At 42.3% G+C, this 15,770-nt stretch overlaps 1 protein-coding gene across 1 annotated transcript in view; it reads left to right on the plus strand.

The window, feature by feature from the left end:
• Window positions 1-15,770, plus strand: part of SDK1 (sidekick cell adhesion molecule 1) — a 723,652-nt gene that overhangs the window by 284,276 nt on the left and 423,606 nt on the right. Inside the window, exons 3-4 of the mRNA XM_052636011.1 lie at window positions 12,692-12,798; window positions 14,915-15,062. Coding sequence (XP_052491971.1) covers window positions 12,692-12,798; window positions 14,915-15,062 — 255 coding nt within the window. The remainder of the gene's footprint in view (window positions 1-12,691; window positions 12,799-14,914; window positions 15,063-15,770) is intronic.

Consider the following 15,770-nt stretch of genomic DNA (forward strand, 5'->3'; position numbering starts at 1 on the left):
ACGAGAAAGATCAATCCACCAAAACCAAACCAAAGCTGACACAGATGTTAGAATTAGCAGAGAGTGGTATTGAAACGCGATAACTGCATTCCATGTCATCAAAGTAGAGACATGAAAGATACTAAAAGGCAGAAGATATTTATAAGGATGAAGCCCATAACATCTGAGATGAAAGGCACGATCGGTGAGACTCTCAGCAGATCAGGCACTGCAGGAGAATATACTAGTGAACTTGAAAACAGCAATGTAATGGGCTCCCGGGTAGCCCAGCTGATAAAGAATCCACCTGCAATGCAGGAGACCCAGGCTTGATTCCTGGGTCGGGAAGTTCGTCTGGAGAAGGGATGGGCTACACACTCCAAAATATTCGTAAACTTAAAAATAGAGCAGTGCAACTGCTCAAGACGAAAGGCAGGGACTTGCCTGGCAGTCCAGTGGCTAAGATTCTGTGTTTCTGATGCACGGTATGCAGGTTTGATCACTGGTCAGGGAACTAAGATCCTATGTGCCGTGCAGCTTGGTCAAAAATAAATAAATGAATAAAAATGAAAGATAGAAAAAATGAACACAATGAAAAGACCATTAGTGATTACAGGAGAACATCACATGGCCTAATATATGTATAAGTTGGATACCCAAGATGGGGTGGTAAAGTATCTGAATAAATAATATTCAAAAATGTTTGCATTTGATGAAAACTACAAACTCATCAATGCAAGAAACTGAGCAGATCCCAATAATGGAGTTACTAGCCAGTATAATAAGAAAAAAATAAAAAGCATCTAGATTGTAAGAGGATATGTAAATTTATTGAAGGTTACATGATTGTAGAAAATATAATATTGTCTTTTAAAAAACTGCTAAAATTCACATGTGTTTAGCAGTGTTATAGGATACTGGATGCGGAGAAGGCTATGGCACCCCACTCCAGTACTCTTGCCCGGAAAATCCCCTGGGCGGAGGAGCCTGGTAGCCTGCAGTCCATGGGGTCGCTAGGAGTCGGACACAACTGAGCGACTTCACTTTCACTTTTCACTTTCATGCATTGGAGAAGGAAATGGCAACCCACTCCAGTGTTCTTGCCTGGAGAATCCCAGGGACGGGGGAGCCTGGTGGGGTCTATGGGGTCACACAGAGTCGGACACAACTGAAGTGACTTAGCAGCGGCAGCAGCAGCAGGATACTAGATGAGCATGTGAAAGTGAAAGTCGCTCAGTCGTGTCCGACTCTTTGCAGCCCCATGGAATACACAGTCCATGGAGTTCTCCAGGCCAGAATACTGGAGTGGGTGGCTTTTCCCTTCTCCAGGGGATCTTCCCAACCCAGGGATCGAACCCAGGTCCCCCGCATTGCAGGCAGAGTCTCTACCAGCAGAGCCACCAGGGAAGCCCAAGAATCCTGGAGTGGGTACACTGTCCCTTCTCCGGGGGATCTTCCTGACCCAGGAATTGAACCGGGGTCTCCTGCATTGCAGGTGGATTCTTTACCAACTGAACTATCAGAGAAGCTACAGATGACCGTACAAGTCACTTATATTTTTGTATACTAGAAAAGAATAGTCTGCAATTTATTAAGATTTATGATTTTTATAAAATATATAACATTTATTTTGTAAAATTATTTTTTAAAATATCTTAAAAAATCTTAGAGATGAATTTGACAAGGTGTTTGCAAGATTTTTACACTAAAAACTATAAAGCATTGCCTAAGTTTCCTAAAAGAAGACTTAAATAAAAGGACAGATATGCCATGTCCACGTGTCTAAAAATTTAGTATTGCTGCCATGTCAGACTCTCCCAGATTGATTGATTACCTGGCCATACCCTTTGGGTTTAACACCCCGAGACAGCGCTTCATCACTAAGTCATGAGTTAGACTCCTCTGCCTGTTTGTTATTTTCAGTTCAGTTCAGTCGCTCAGTCGTGTCCGACTCTGTGACCCCATGGACTGCAGCACGCCAGGCTTCCCTGTCTATCACCAACTCAGAGTCCACCCAAACCCATGCCCATTCAGTCAGGGATGCCATCCAACCATCTCATCCTCTGTTGTCCCCTTCTACTCCTGCCTTCAGTCTGTCCCAGCATCAAGGTCTTTTCCAATGAGTCAGCTCTTCTCATCAGGTGGCCAAAATATTGGAGTTTCAGCTTCAACATCAGTCCTCCCAAGGAATATTCAAGACTGATCTCCTTTAGGGTTGATTGATTGGATCTCCATGCAGTCCAAGGGACTCTCAAGAGTCTTCTCCAACACCGCAGTTCAGAAGCATCAGTTCCTCAGTGCTCAGCTTTCTTTATAGTCCAACTCTCACATCCATACATGACTACTGGAAAAACCATAGCTTTGAATAGACAGACCTTTGTTGGCAAAATAATGTCTCTGCTTTTTTTTTAATTAACTTATTTTTTTTTGGAAGGATAAGTGCTTTACAGAATTTTGTTTTCTGTCAAACCTCAACATTAGTCAGCCATCAGTTCAGTTCAGTTCAGTCGCTCAGTTGTGTCCGACTCTTTGCGACCCCATGAATCGCAGCACGCCAGACCTCCCTGTCCATCACCAACTCCTGGAGTTCACTGAGACTCACGTCCATCGAGTCAGTGATGCCATCCAGCCATCTCATCCTCTGTCGTCCCCTTCTCCTCCTGCCCCCAGTCGCTCCCAGCATCAGCGTCTTTTCCAGTGAGTCAACTCTTCATATGAGGTGGCCAAAGTACTGGAGTTTCAGCTTTAGCATCATTCCTTCCAAAGAAATCCCAGGGCTGATCTCCTTCAGAATGGACTGGTTGGATCTCCTCAGCCATAGGTATACACATATCCCCTCCCTTTTGAACCTCCCTCCCATCTCTCTCCCCATGCCACCCCTCTAGGTTGACACAGAGCCCCACTTTGAGTTTCCTGAGTTGTACAGAAAATTCCTGTTGGCTATCTATTTTACATGCGGTAATGTAGGTTTCCATGTTACCCTTTCCATACATCGCACCCTCTCCTCCCCTCTCCCCAGGTCCAGAAGTCTATTCTCTGTCTCTCCACTGCTGCCCTGTAAACAAGCTCTTCAGTACCATTCTTCTAGATTCCGTATATATGTGTTAGAATACGATGTTTATCTTTCTCCTTCTGACTCTCTTCACTCTGTATAATAGGTTCTAGGTTGTCTCTGCTTTTTAATATGCTTTCTAGGTTGATCATTGCTTTTCTCCCAAGGAGCAAGCGTCTTTTAAATTCATAGCTGCCATCACCATCTGCAGTGATTTTGGAGCCCAAGAAAATGAAGTCTGACACTGTTTCCACTGTTTCCCCATCTATTTCCCATGAAGTGATGGGACCAGATGCCATGATCTTCATTTTCTGAATGTTGAGTTTTAAGCCAACTTTTTCACTCTCCTCTTTCACTTTCATCAAGAGGCTTTTGAGTTCCTCTTCACTTTCTGCCATAAGGGTGGTGTCATCTGCATATCTGAGGTTATTGATATTTCTCCCGGCAATCTTGATTCCAGCTTGTGTTTCTTCCAGTCCAGCGTTTCTCATGATGTACTCTGCATATAAGTTAAATAAGCAGGGTGACAATATACAGCTTTGACATACTCCTTTTCCTATTTGGAACCAGTCTGTTGTTCCATGTCCAGTTCTAACTGTTGCTTCTTGACCCGCAAACAAATTTCTCAGGAGGCAGGTCAGGTGGTCTAGTATTCCCATCTCTTGAAGAATTTTTCACAGTTTGTTGTGATCCACACAGTCAAAGGCTTTGGCATAATCAGTAAAGCAGCAATAGATGTTTTTCTGGAACTCTCTTGCTTTTTCCATGATCCACTGGATGCTGGCAATTTGATCTCTGGCTCCTCTGCCTTTTCTGAAACCAGCTTGAACACCTGGAAGTTGACAGTTCATGTATTGTTGAAGCCTGGTTTGGAGAATTTTGAGCGCTGCTTTGCTAGTGTGTGAGATGAGCACCAATTGTACGGTAGTTTGAGCATTCTTTGGCATTGCCTCTCTTTGGAATTGGAACAAAAACTGACATTTTCCAGTCCTGCGGCCACTGTTAAGTTTTCCAAATTAGCTGGCATATTGAGTGCAGCACTTTCACAGCATCATCTTTTAAGATTTGAAATAGCTCAGCTGGAATTCCATCACTTCCACTAGCTTTGTTTGTAGTGATGCTTCCTAACGCCCACTTGACTTTGCATTCCAGCATGTCTGGCTCTAGGTGAGTGATCACACCATTGTGGTTATCTGGGTCATGAAGATCTTTTTTTGTATAATTCTACTATTATTATTGCCGCCTCTTCTTAATATCTTCTGCTTCTGTTAGGTACATACCATTTCTTTCCTTTATTGTGCCTGTCTTTGCATGAAATGTTCCCTTGGTATTTATAATTGTCTTGAAGAAATCTCTAGTCTTTCTCATTCTATTATTTTCATCTATTTGTTTGCATTGATCACTGAGGAAGGCTCTCTTATCTCTCCTTGCTATTCTTTGGAACTCTGCATTCAAATGGGTATATCTTTCCTTTTATCCTTTGCCATTCACTTCTCTTCTTTTCTCAGCTATTTGTAAGGCCTCCTCAGACAACCATTTTGTCTTTTTGCATTTCTTTTTCTTGGTGATGGTCTTGATCACTGCCTCTTGTACAGTGTCATGAACCTCCATCTGCAGTTCTTCAGGCACTCTATCTATTGGGTCTAATCCCTTGAATCTATTTGTCACTTCCACTGTATAATCATAAGATATTTGATTTAGGTCACACCTGAAGGGGCTAGTGGTTTTCCCTGCTTTCTTCAATATAAGTCTGAATTTGTCATTAAGGAAGGAGTTCATGATCTGAGCCATAGTCAGCTCCTGGTCTTGTTTTTGCTGACCGTATAGAGGATTGGGGAAACATACTCTTCGAAGGCAGAAACAAAACCTTGTATTGCACCAGGACCCAGGAGAAAGGAGCAGTAACCCCACAACAGACTGACCCAGACTTGCCCATGAGTATCCAGGAGTCTCCGGTGGAGCTGTGTGTCGGCAGTGGCCTGCTGCAGGGTCGGGGGCACTGAGCGCCACAGTGCTTGCATGGGACCTTTGGAAGGCAGTCTCCATTATCTTTCTTACCTCCACCATAGTTCGGCCTCAGGTCAAACAACAGGAGGGAACACAGCCCCACCCATCAATAGAAAACTGGATTAAAGATTTACTGAGCATGGCCTCACTCATCAGAACAAGACCCAGTTTCCCTCTCAGTCAGTCTCTCCTATCAGGAAGCTTCCATAAGCCTCTTGTCCTTATCCATCAAAGGGCCGACAGAATGAAAACCACGATCACAGAAAACTAACCAAACTGATCACATGGACCACAGCCTTGTCTAACTCAGTGAAACTATGAGCCATGCTGTGTAGGGCCACCTAAGATAGACGGGTCATGGTGTAGAGTTCTGACAAAATGTGGTTCACTGGAGAAGGGAATGGCAAACCACTTCAGTATTCTTGCCTTGAGAACCCCATGAACAGTATGAAAAGGCAAAAAGATAGGACACTGAAAGATGAACTCCCCAGGTTGGTAGGTGCCCAATATACCACTGGAGATCAATGGAGAAATAACTCCAGAAAGAATGAGGAGAGAGCCAAAGCAAAAATAACACCCAGCTGTGGATGTGACTGGTGATGGAAGTAAAGTCTGATGCTGTAAAGAGCAATATTGCATAGGAACCTGGAAGGTTAGGTCCATGAATCAAGGCAAATTGGAAGTGGTCAAACAGAAGATGGTTAAGAGTGAACATCAACATTTTAGGAATCAGTGAACTGAAATGGACTGGAATGGGTGAATTGAACTCAGATGACCATTGTATCTACAACTGTGGGCAAGAATCTCGTAGAAGAAATGGAGTAACCATCATAGTCAACAAAAGAGTCTGAAATGCAGTACTTGGATGCAGTCTCAAAAACAACAGAATGATCTCTGTTTGTTTCCAAGGCAAACCATTCAATATCACAGTAATCCAAGTCTATGCCCAGAGCAGTAACGCTATAGAAGCTGAAGTTGAATGGTTCTGTGAAGACCTACAAGACCTTCTAGAACTAACACCCAAAAAAGATGTCCTTTTCATTATAGAGGACTGGAATGCAAAAGTAGGAAGTCAAGAGCTACCTGGAGTAACAGGCAAGTTTGGCCTTGGAGTACAAAACGAAGCAGGTCAAAGGCTAACAGAGTCTTTTGTTTTGTTCTTAATCTGCGGGGTCCCCTCCTCATCAGGAAAGGTCTGTTTTCTTAAGTGAAGTGTAGCCAGTTGGTTTTGTCACCAACCAGCCAAACTGAGGGTAAGCCCCACCTGCGTTTCCCCACACGGGGCTGAGTCCCCAGGTTTCCAGTTTCCCGACCTTGTTTCTGGTCCTTCCTCCTGGTTCACTGCCTTCTGTGAGCTGCCTAGCTCCCAGAAACCACAGTGGGTTGTGTTTTGGTTCATATGAACGAATCAGTCTTGCCCACTTTGACTAAAGTAAGCAGAACCCCTTATAATCTCAAACTCTTAATGCTTGGGGTAGCTTTCTTATTTCCTGGAGCCCAAGATGTGAATGGCTGGGCACTAGGTGTAAAGCTTTCAGCCTAATTTTGGCCTTTCTTCTATATTACAAAGCTATATTTAAAGCCCTGGAATTAATAAATGAAGTTCTCATTCCTAAGGCATCAGGTCCTTTTGTCAATTTCTGTATAAGCTCTGGCAGGTAAAAGTGGGCAGACTACTCTCATCCCCATCCCAGAGTATCCCATGTTGAATTCCAAGGCTTTCATGGTGTGAGTCTGTTCTGTCTTGTTTGATTTTGATCTCTAATATTAATTGCGTGTCACAAGGCTTATATTCCTCCTGCCCAGTTGTGTATTGTTTACATTTATTTCTGATTTTAATTGACTATCTTTTCAACTCCCTGTGGTCATAGCAGATATGATTCTTTCCAGAGAATTTCTGAAGCAAAATTATCATTGAACTTTTAGAAGTTCTTACTGGAGATGATTTGGATTTAGACAATTAATTCCATTTGCCTCGTTCATCTAATCATCATTGTCAAATCTAAGAAGTTTAACCAGAATGACCAAACAAGTGTGTACATAATTGTCGACAAATGCTTCCAACCAGATGAGTGAAAGCTTTTTAATTTGTTTCTAATTCACTTATGCTAATATTGTAACACTTCATAGCCTAGGTTCTCTTTCCATTGTGTTTGGTGTGGATCAATTTGAGTGTGTAGGAACTGACATTTCTCCTCATATTTTAACCCTTCATATAACGGTCTTAGATTTTTTAATGTCTCTAGAGAACCTGGAAAAATAAAGAATTAAGTAAACAGATGGTGTAAAGGATATTTAGCTCTAAAAAAAAACCCGAGGTCTTTCACAAAGATTTCTGAGGCTCTGTTCTTCCTCATTTGAGAGGTGTTTTCTCCTAATCACATATCTGACAGACTATTTTCAACTGTGTGTCCGTATTTCCCATAATGTGAATTTCTGTTTTTCTGTCCCTTGTTTGATGACTGAAGCTAGGAATGGATGAAGGAGTGATCTCAAAACAATGTTCCCATTAGAGAAAATCACAAAAACCACAATCCCAGAAGAAGGTATTTTGGAACTTTTCAGTGTTAACTCTTGAAATCTTGAATTGGTTTTTATACGTGAATACACAGTTCACTCGCAGTTACTGGTCTGTGTACGTGAATACAGTTCACACACAGTTACTAGTCTGTGTATACTCGCATCCGCTTGTTCTCTGGGGTGCTTGTAGTCCCCAGATTCATGTTCTCAAACAGCACGACAGACACAAAGGTGCTTCCTAGCCCAATCCCAGAAGGGACCTGTCTGTTGCCTCTTTCAATTTAATACAAGTTTTTAAGTGAACAAAATTCAGATTAGAGAATTTTTGAGGATATAATGTTCCCATTGACTAACTTCCATCTTTATTATGCTGTTTACTTTAACTTCATACCGATTAACTCTTGAAAGGAATTCAAAACGTAACCGTTAATGTCTAGGACATATTAGTGAGCTGGCCAATGCTTCAAAATTTTGGGTCCATCTCTTTCTTAACAAGTTTCAGTCTGGATCTTTCATTTCACTATTTACTCGAGGAAAAAATCAACTATAAACTCATTCCACTTTTGACTGTTGTTGTATTTTAAAGTTTCAAATAAGAAATTTTTAAAAATGAAATTGAAAATACAATTATTTGTCATCTTGTTTCCAAAAATAGAAATGAGTTAGTTCCAAGAAGGATATAACAGCTTAGTTTTGTATTTTTTTTTTTTTTCTCTTAACACTTTAAAGAATGAAGGACTTCCCTGGTGGTCCAGGGGCCAAGACTCTGCACTCCCAATGCAGGGGGCCCGGGTTCAAAGCCCAGTCAGAGAACTAGATCCCACGTGGTGCAACTGAACGTTCTCAGGCCTCAACTAGGGATCCCACTGATGCAGTGAAGACCCAAAGCAGCCAAATAAATAGGACTTTGGGCCCAAATAGGAAAGTTTATCATAGAACTTGGTTGTTTATTTTCATGCAAAATAGATATTTCCATACCAGTGTAAAAAAAAGTAAAGTTGTGGGGAGTAGTCTTATCTGTGGTAACATAAAATGAACGTAGGCCCCCAAAAAAGAAAAAAAATATATCTAAATGGGTATGAAAAATCTTTCTTATGGATTGAGTTATGTCCCTGCCATTAGAGGGAGAAGTACAGCTTTTCTTTTCTACAAGGAGGATGTGATTGTGTTATTCTGAACTTGATGGGTTTCTGTAGACCTGTGTGCTTAGAGCATCTAACTCTGGTTGGGAATAACCGCTCAGCAGTAACTGTGCTGAAGCAGACAGTACTTTCTCAGACACTTTCTAAAATTTGAGTGGCTCTTGTTAGGGATACTCCTCATAATATGTTAATCAGTCTCAGTTTCTTGGGGACTATTTACCGCTTAATGATTCTTAGGGGTTACCCAGGAAGCTGTGATTTTTTAAAAAGGGATTATTCAATGAGGCATTATTGAGGTTTTTCTGTGACCATGATGAGTACCTAGTAACTTAAGACGTTTTTTCAACCAAAATTGTGTCAGCTACATTCTGGGGAGTTCCAGGACAAGCCAATCAAACCCTCTCTGAAGTAAAGGATGTTGTGACCTGGTCATTGGCCTTCTCTCACAGTCTCAGGGCTGGCTTGACATTGGGCAAGAACAGAGGGAAGTGGGCCCTCCAGAGCCAAGTCACCCCCATAGCCAGCCCCATCGGGCCCTGCGGCTGCTGGCACTGCTGGGCCCTGGGTGCACCCATACAGCCACTGCCCTGCTTGGCACTGGGCACCTGCCCTGCTCCCCTGACCCCGGGCTCCTTTGTGCCCTGCTGCTGTGCTCCTGGGCAGACGCTCTCTTCTCCCTGCTCCTGTGTCACCAGTCCCAGGTCTAAATGTCCAGACTGTGTGTGTGTCCAGGGACCATGCACTCTCTCATTCCTGTGCCCTGTTCATGGAAGGCTCTGCCTCTACCAGGACTCAGAGCAAAGAACTCTCCAAATACAGAAGACGGTGCCGACCCTGGGCAGGCAGTGTCAGCCATCCTTTGCGGGTGGGGCTGGGCAGGCAGTGTCAGCCATCCTTTGCGGGTGGGGCTGGGCAGGCAGTGTCAGCCATCCTTTGCGGGTGGGGCTGGGCAGGCAGTGTCAGCCATCCTTTGCGGGTGGGGCTGGGCAGGCAGTGTCAGCCATCCTTTGCGGGTGGGGCTGGGCAGGCAGTGTCAGCCATCCTTTGCGGGTGGGGCTGGGCAGGCAGTGTCAGCCATCCTTTGCGGGTGGGGCTGGGCAGGCACCTGTTAGGGCTGAGTTGGACCTAGAACTGCTTGTTAGAGGAAGTCTAGGTGGTCGCTGTTTCCCGCGTCAAGTGGCAGTTCAGAGCTGAGGTATTCTGCATACCAGAAAGAACCTTTCAACCCTTGGGTTTGTTGTGATTTTGTGTTCAATTTTCTTTAATTTGCTCCTCCTGATAATGAACTGGCCCTGGAAAAGGTTCTGTTGGTCTGGTAGATTCTGCCGTGAAACAGTGAATACAAACATTCCCCACTGAGCTTTTTTGAAATGGGAGCAAGCATTTTCTATATTTTAGTGGCATATGGTGCTAAGATTTTATCATGCTTTCTTACAAAGAGTCAGGGAACTTTCTCTGCTTAAAAGTGTATGTTTGTAAACAAGAGGCTTGCGCTGAATATTCCCATCTGTTGGGTGAGCATAATTTGTGTAGGAATTCCTGTATTAGGTGGAATACTTTGCAACTTTTTTGTATATTTCTTTTCCCTGGTGAGACATTAGACCAAGAGACAGTACAAAGCAGCATATGCCTATTATTCAGTTTGTGTCTGCTTCTCCCTGTTTGAAAGCAGTGCTGGTTTTCTGTATTAGTACATAGGAGTACTATAGAAATTCATAAGAATATAAAAGCTATTCAGGGTATTCCAAAAATACAAAATATTAATAACAATCGTATAAATGTGGTTAAGTTCCAGTGATGAAACTGTTCTTGTATTTTTTCAAATATGTATTCCAGTAACTTGTTATTTCTTTTCCAAAAACTTTTCTTGATTTTGTTTTAACCTAATCTCAAAACTCCTTATTATACTCACAGTATATAGTAATCAAAGCTGCTCATTCTTCTAGTCTTGCTTTGTAATTTAAATAAATGGCATTGACTCTTTGTGTTCAGTTTGGTATTGTTCTGATTGTCTTCACTAATTAATTTTCTGTTTGAGAAGAACCATTCTTCAGTATAGAATAAAATTTTGAAGACTAAGGCTCAGCAGTATTTTTTCATAAAATATTTTATTAATCTTGCCGTAAGATCTCATGATGGTTATCAGGGGGCAAACACACTTTGATTAATATTTGCTTAATACTGAATTACCTGTATTGTCCAAATGTTTTATTCACTTAAAAATTATGCCTAGCAGTTCCTTTTTCTGGTTGACTACTTGGACATACTTGAGTAAAAACATGAGCAATTAATTGAATATAAGTGATTTCAAGGTATGCGTAGGAACTGAGCAAATAAAGCGCATGTTACTTGTTGCCTTTTACCTGATTATCGTTGTTTTTTTGCATTTCTCTGATTATACTTTGTAAGAGGAGGTATTTTTAAGTCGACTGTACCTGTTGCTAGATAACTAGGTCTATCAGCAGAGCATCTTGTTAGAAAAGGGTAGCATTGTGGTGTCTTCTCTTTTGGGGAAAGTAGGTGCCTATTTGACTGGGTTCAGGCTCTCTGTCTCCTTCTTAGCATGGCACCCTCCCATGTGTAAAAAGTATCCACAACTCGAGCCTTGATTCTTGGTGAACATAGCTTAGAAACCAATTAAATGGGTTCTGCTAGGTAGCACGAATATGGAGAAGGCAGTGGCACCCCACTCCAGTACCCTTGCCTGGAAAATCCCGTGGATGGAGGAGCCTGGTGGGCTGCAGTCCATGGGATCGCGAAGTCGGACACGACTGAGCAACTTCACTTTCACTTTTCACTCTCATGCATTGGAGAAGGAAATGGCACCCCACTCCAGTGTTCTTGCCTGGAGAATCCCAGGGACGGGGAGCCTGGTAGGCTGCCATCTCTGGTGTCGCACAGAGTCGGACACGACTGAAGCAGTTTAGCAGCAGGTAGCATGAAAGGTTTGAGCTCTGGAGCTGCTCACCTCAAGTGGTCCCCCCTTGTGTCTCCTGCTTGTTTATGGACTTAAAAACATCTTGGGTTACAGGGAACTCAAAGTCAGTGCTCTGAGACAACCTAGAAGGGTGGGATGGGATGGAGGGGAAGGGAGGAGGGAGGGAGGCTCAAAAGGGAGGGGACATGTGTATACCTATGGCTGACTCATGTTGATGTATGGCAGAAACCAACACGATATTGTAAAGCAATTGTCCTCCTAGCAAAAATAAATAAATCCCTGAATTATTAAAAAAAACAGGGCTTTTATGGAAACAGTATCTTCTAACTACCTTTTCCCCCCTATAATATTTACTGACCTTTTTAGAAAGGCATTGATTTGAGGAACAGTTATTTATAATCATAGAAATGGAAAGTACAAATAAAATAACCTTTTAGTCAATCAGGAAAGATTTTAAAGTTGATATCAGGCCATATGTGTTGAAGAAAGGCGGGTGTGTGAAGCGAAGGGTGCTAGAAGGTGTCTGCTCTTTGTGGGGAGCAGAGCTGTGCCCTGGAGTCCCTCTCGCTTTGCCTGAATGAGACCTGTGTCTCATCCTGCATTGTCTGAACTTTGATGCAGGAGACGTAACACGTTAAGACTGTTGCAGTTCCAGAAAGAATTTTTAGAAATTCTGAGAAAGGGAATGTTAAAAAAAATCAAAAGGCCTAGTTTAAGTGGAATGCTTTTCAGCTTCTTAGCAGTTCTCTTTCATTCAGGCCATTCTGAGTGATGTGTCTGCATGATGGCATGGGGCACAGTGGTGAGCAAGACGGGTCCAGAGCCTTGCTGCATGGGGTAGCCACAGCCTCGCTGGAGAAACAAACAGCCGTTACATAACCTCACAGACAAGCTGCAGTTGCAGTGAGCGTGTTGGTCAGCAAAGGGGTGCATAGATATTAGTTTACCAAAAATAAAATATTTTTGCTGCTAGATACCAAAATATACTAGATTGGATGCCAAGGCTGGCTGTGTAGTTATACAACCATTAACACTGCTTTTTGCTGTTGGCAGGTACGTTATTCCATCTTTGCAAAGGCTGGATGCCGGGTTCTACCGCTGCATTGTTCGAAACAGGATGGGAGCACTCTTGCAAAGAAGATCAGAAGTTCAAGTCGCATGTATGTGCACATTGAAAACATCTACAAATGTTAAATAAAACAGTGTCTGTGGGCACACTAATCAAAATCACCTTTGACCATGGTGGGAATTGAGTGTCTATCTCGGGTTCTATTTGGAAGAGGATAATTGCTAAAATTGGTTGAGAGATAAGTAAATATAGAATGCAGCTGGTCCGACGATGATGGTGGGGCTGGAGAGGTGAACACCACTTCTTTCAATTCAGGGGATAAGGCACTGTGGGGGATAGGAAAAAGGAGCAAGATGCCTTCTGTTTTACGAATTAGCTGCTCTCAGCTTTTGTTATATTCAGATTCAAATGTTTTTAAAATAAAAAAGTTAAACTCAGATAAAATTTTGTCTGTTCGTAATCAGTTCTCTCCAATGATGATTTGTTTAGAAATCCTTCAACTGCCTAAGTACATGGATAGCATGTCTGAATTCTGGACTGAGTTAATAATTCTCTACTGGGCAGACCATTTTGGAGAATGAAACTTTTAAAAGAAACCAGAGGGGATATCAGCATGCAGGGGACTAGAATTTTGGTGTAGTGTTTAGCAGAATGGTGGAGAGGGGAGTCGGCCAGTTCAAAGCATTTACTATTTCAGTATTAATATTTAGTATTAATACTTCAGTCCAAAATCTGTGACGGGTAGGGTCCATGTAAAGTGGCCTGTAGGCTTTATTATATTCTGAATTTATGACCAAAATGTCTCTTTATTTAAAAGAAAGCAAAAAGTGTTGTCATTTTAAATTGCATATTAATGCATCATAATAGATTTTAGAGAACTCTAAAGAGCTCCTAAATTGGGTCATGTCAACCAATGATGAAGGTATTTTCTCACTTGTCATGTTGACCCCAGTTAAAGCTTGCAGTTTTCAGTGTTACTGTATAAAATAAAATAATTTCTAGTTATTCTTTTCCTCTGTAATTACTAGTGACTGTGTATGATGCTATACGTGTTTAGTTTTAATTACTAGGAAGGCTTCATTTTTCTGAATTGTGGTGGTGAAGTCACTCAACTAAACCTGTCTGCAGAATAATTCAGAACTTTTATTCAATAATTGAAAACAATTCATAAATAAAAAATTAAGGTCAGCACTCAAAATATATTTGAATAAGCTTAGAATTTATTATATTAAGTACTAGTTTATAAAATTTAATTTTGAGCTTTTTTCTTGCTATCCTTTATCTCTAGGGCTAGACTTTATCTCGAATTTCTCTATCTCTTTGATAACAAATTTCACTTTAACTGTGAATATCCTAATCTGTTTCATTGTTTCATCTGTTTCCTAGACTATTAAATACTGCTTGCAACATAGTAAATACTTTGTTTTGAATCACAAATTCATTGATAATAGAGACCTTTTATAGACTCTTCCAAATGTATATGAATTCCATATCCATGTGCATATACATATATCTGTAGCTACCCATAATATGAAAAATTTTCAAACCTTTCAGGTGGTACTAATTTTAAAATTGGCCACATATACCCACATTGTAATGTCTGGGTTTTTTCCTGAGATCCTATTTTTTTAAATGCTCTAAACCAGTAGCACAAAGACGGGAACAAAACCTACCTGCCCCAAATGAAGTCAGTAGCATGGGGTTTAGAGAACCCTCCAAGAGAGAACTAATGGTTGAAAAAACACTTGTCCCGGAAGACTCTTTCAGGAAGCGTTCACCCCAGAAACAGAGGCGAAGCTGAACAGGTCTGCCTGAGCAGAACGGGCTGCAGAGATCTGGTCGGCATCCGAAGGCATTTTCTTAGCGCTTCTGGGGAAATGCTTCATGCAGCAGGAGGATGCTTTCCAACAAAGATGTCAGTATTAAAATCGGCTGCGCACGTGTCCTCATCCTGTTGCAGCAGCAGCACAAAGACCATGGAGCTCCGCAGCCGCATCACCCTGTGGGCCCCCTGGAGGCCCGCGGCTCCTGCCCTCGCTTCTCCCCGCCCCCAGCCTGCGCTCATCCGCAGGAACGCTCCTCTGTGGTCTCCCTGCTTCACGAGGGCGACGTCGGTGACTTTGCCATAAAACAGAGTGTCCATCTTTGACCTCCCTCCCTCTCAAAGAGAGTCTTCTGGAACTTAGACGTCTGGTTTTCCTCTACAGATATGGGAGATTTCACGGATGCGGAGGAGAGACGAATGGTCTCCGAAGGCCGCGCAGCCGTCCTCAGCTTGCCGCCCATCAGCAGCTGCCCCCGGCCCCAGGTGACGTGGTTCCGAGACGGGCACAAGATCATCCCCAGCATCGGGATGTAAGTTGTTTCGAACCCTGCAGTTCAAAACGCGTCTCAGGACACCAGTCGGTACCACTGTACATGTTAAGTGTACCAGTTAAGCTTCAGAAAGAGCAACCTGGTCTCGTACACCTACCTCGAGCCTTAATCAAGAGCTATTTTAAGACTGGCTCGGAAGTTTTTAAACGGTTTAGGAAAAGCGCCACGTGATGTTCCTCCCCAGTGCACCACATGCCCTAACTAAAGCACCCTTGCTCGCTCTTATGGGTTTTTTTTCCCTTTTCTGAATGCACTTGTTTGAGATGTTGTCCTCCTGAGCTGTGCTGAGCTCCAACCGCTAATTTGATGAGCTCTGGTGTTTAGTACAGAGCTGCAGGGGTTTTCCCTCTTTTTACTGAGCCGCATTTGATACTACTTCCTCTGATGATAAAACAGTAATTACTGCTTATTTCTCTTTATCCTTTTATCCCACCATGACAGTTTTATTTCCCTTTGTCTAATTAGTGGTTCACCCATCTATTGCAGAGCAGTTGCTTTGTGATTAGATAAGCATTATTTCAAGGTGTTCTTGCCTATCTCCCATTTAAGATATTTATCTCATGCAAGATAGTTTTTGCATTTGGAAGCTTTAAGTGATTAAAAAGAACATTTCGGTTTTATTTCATAAGTGGGCATTTTGCAACGTAATGTAAAGATATAATGAATATAAAGGTTTTGAGGATGGAC

The sequence above is a fragment of the Budorcas taxicolor genome, chromosome 2, assembly GCF_023091745.1.
Source record: "Budorcas taxicolor isolate Tak-1 chromosome 2, Takin1.1, whole genome shotgun sequence".
NCBI classification, from domain to species: Eukaryota; Metazoa; Chordata; class Mammalia; order Artiodactyla; family Bovidae; genus Budorcas; species Budorcas taxicolor.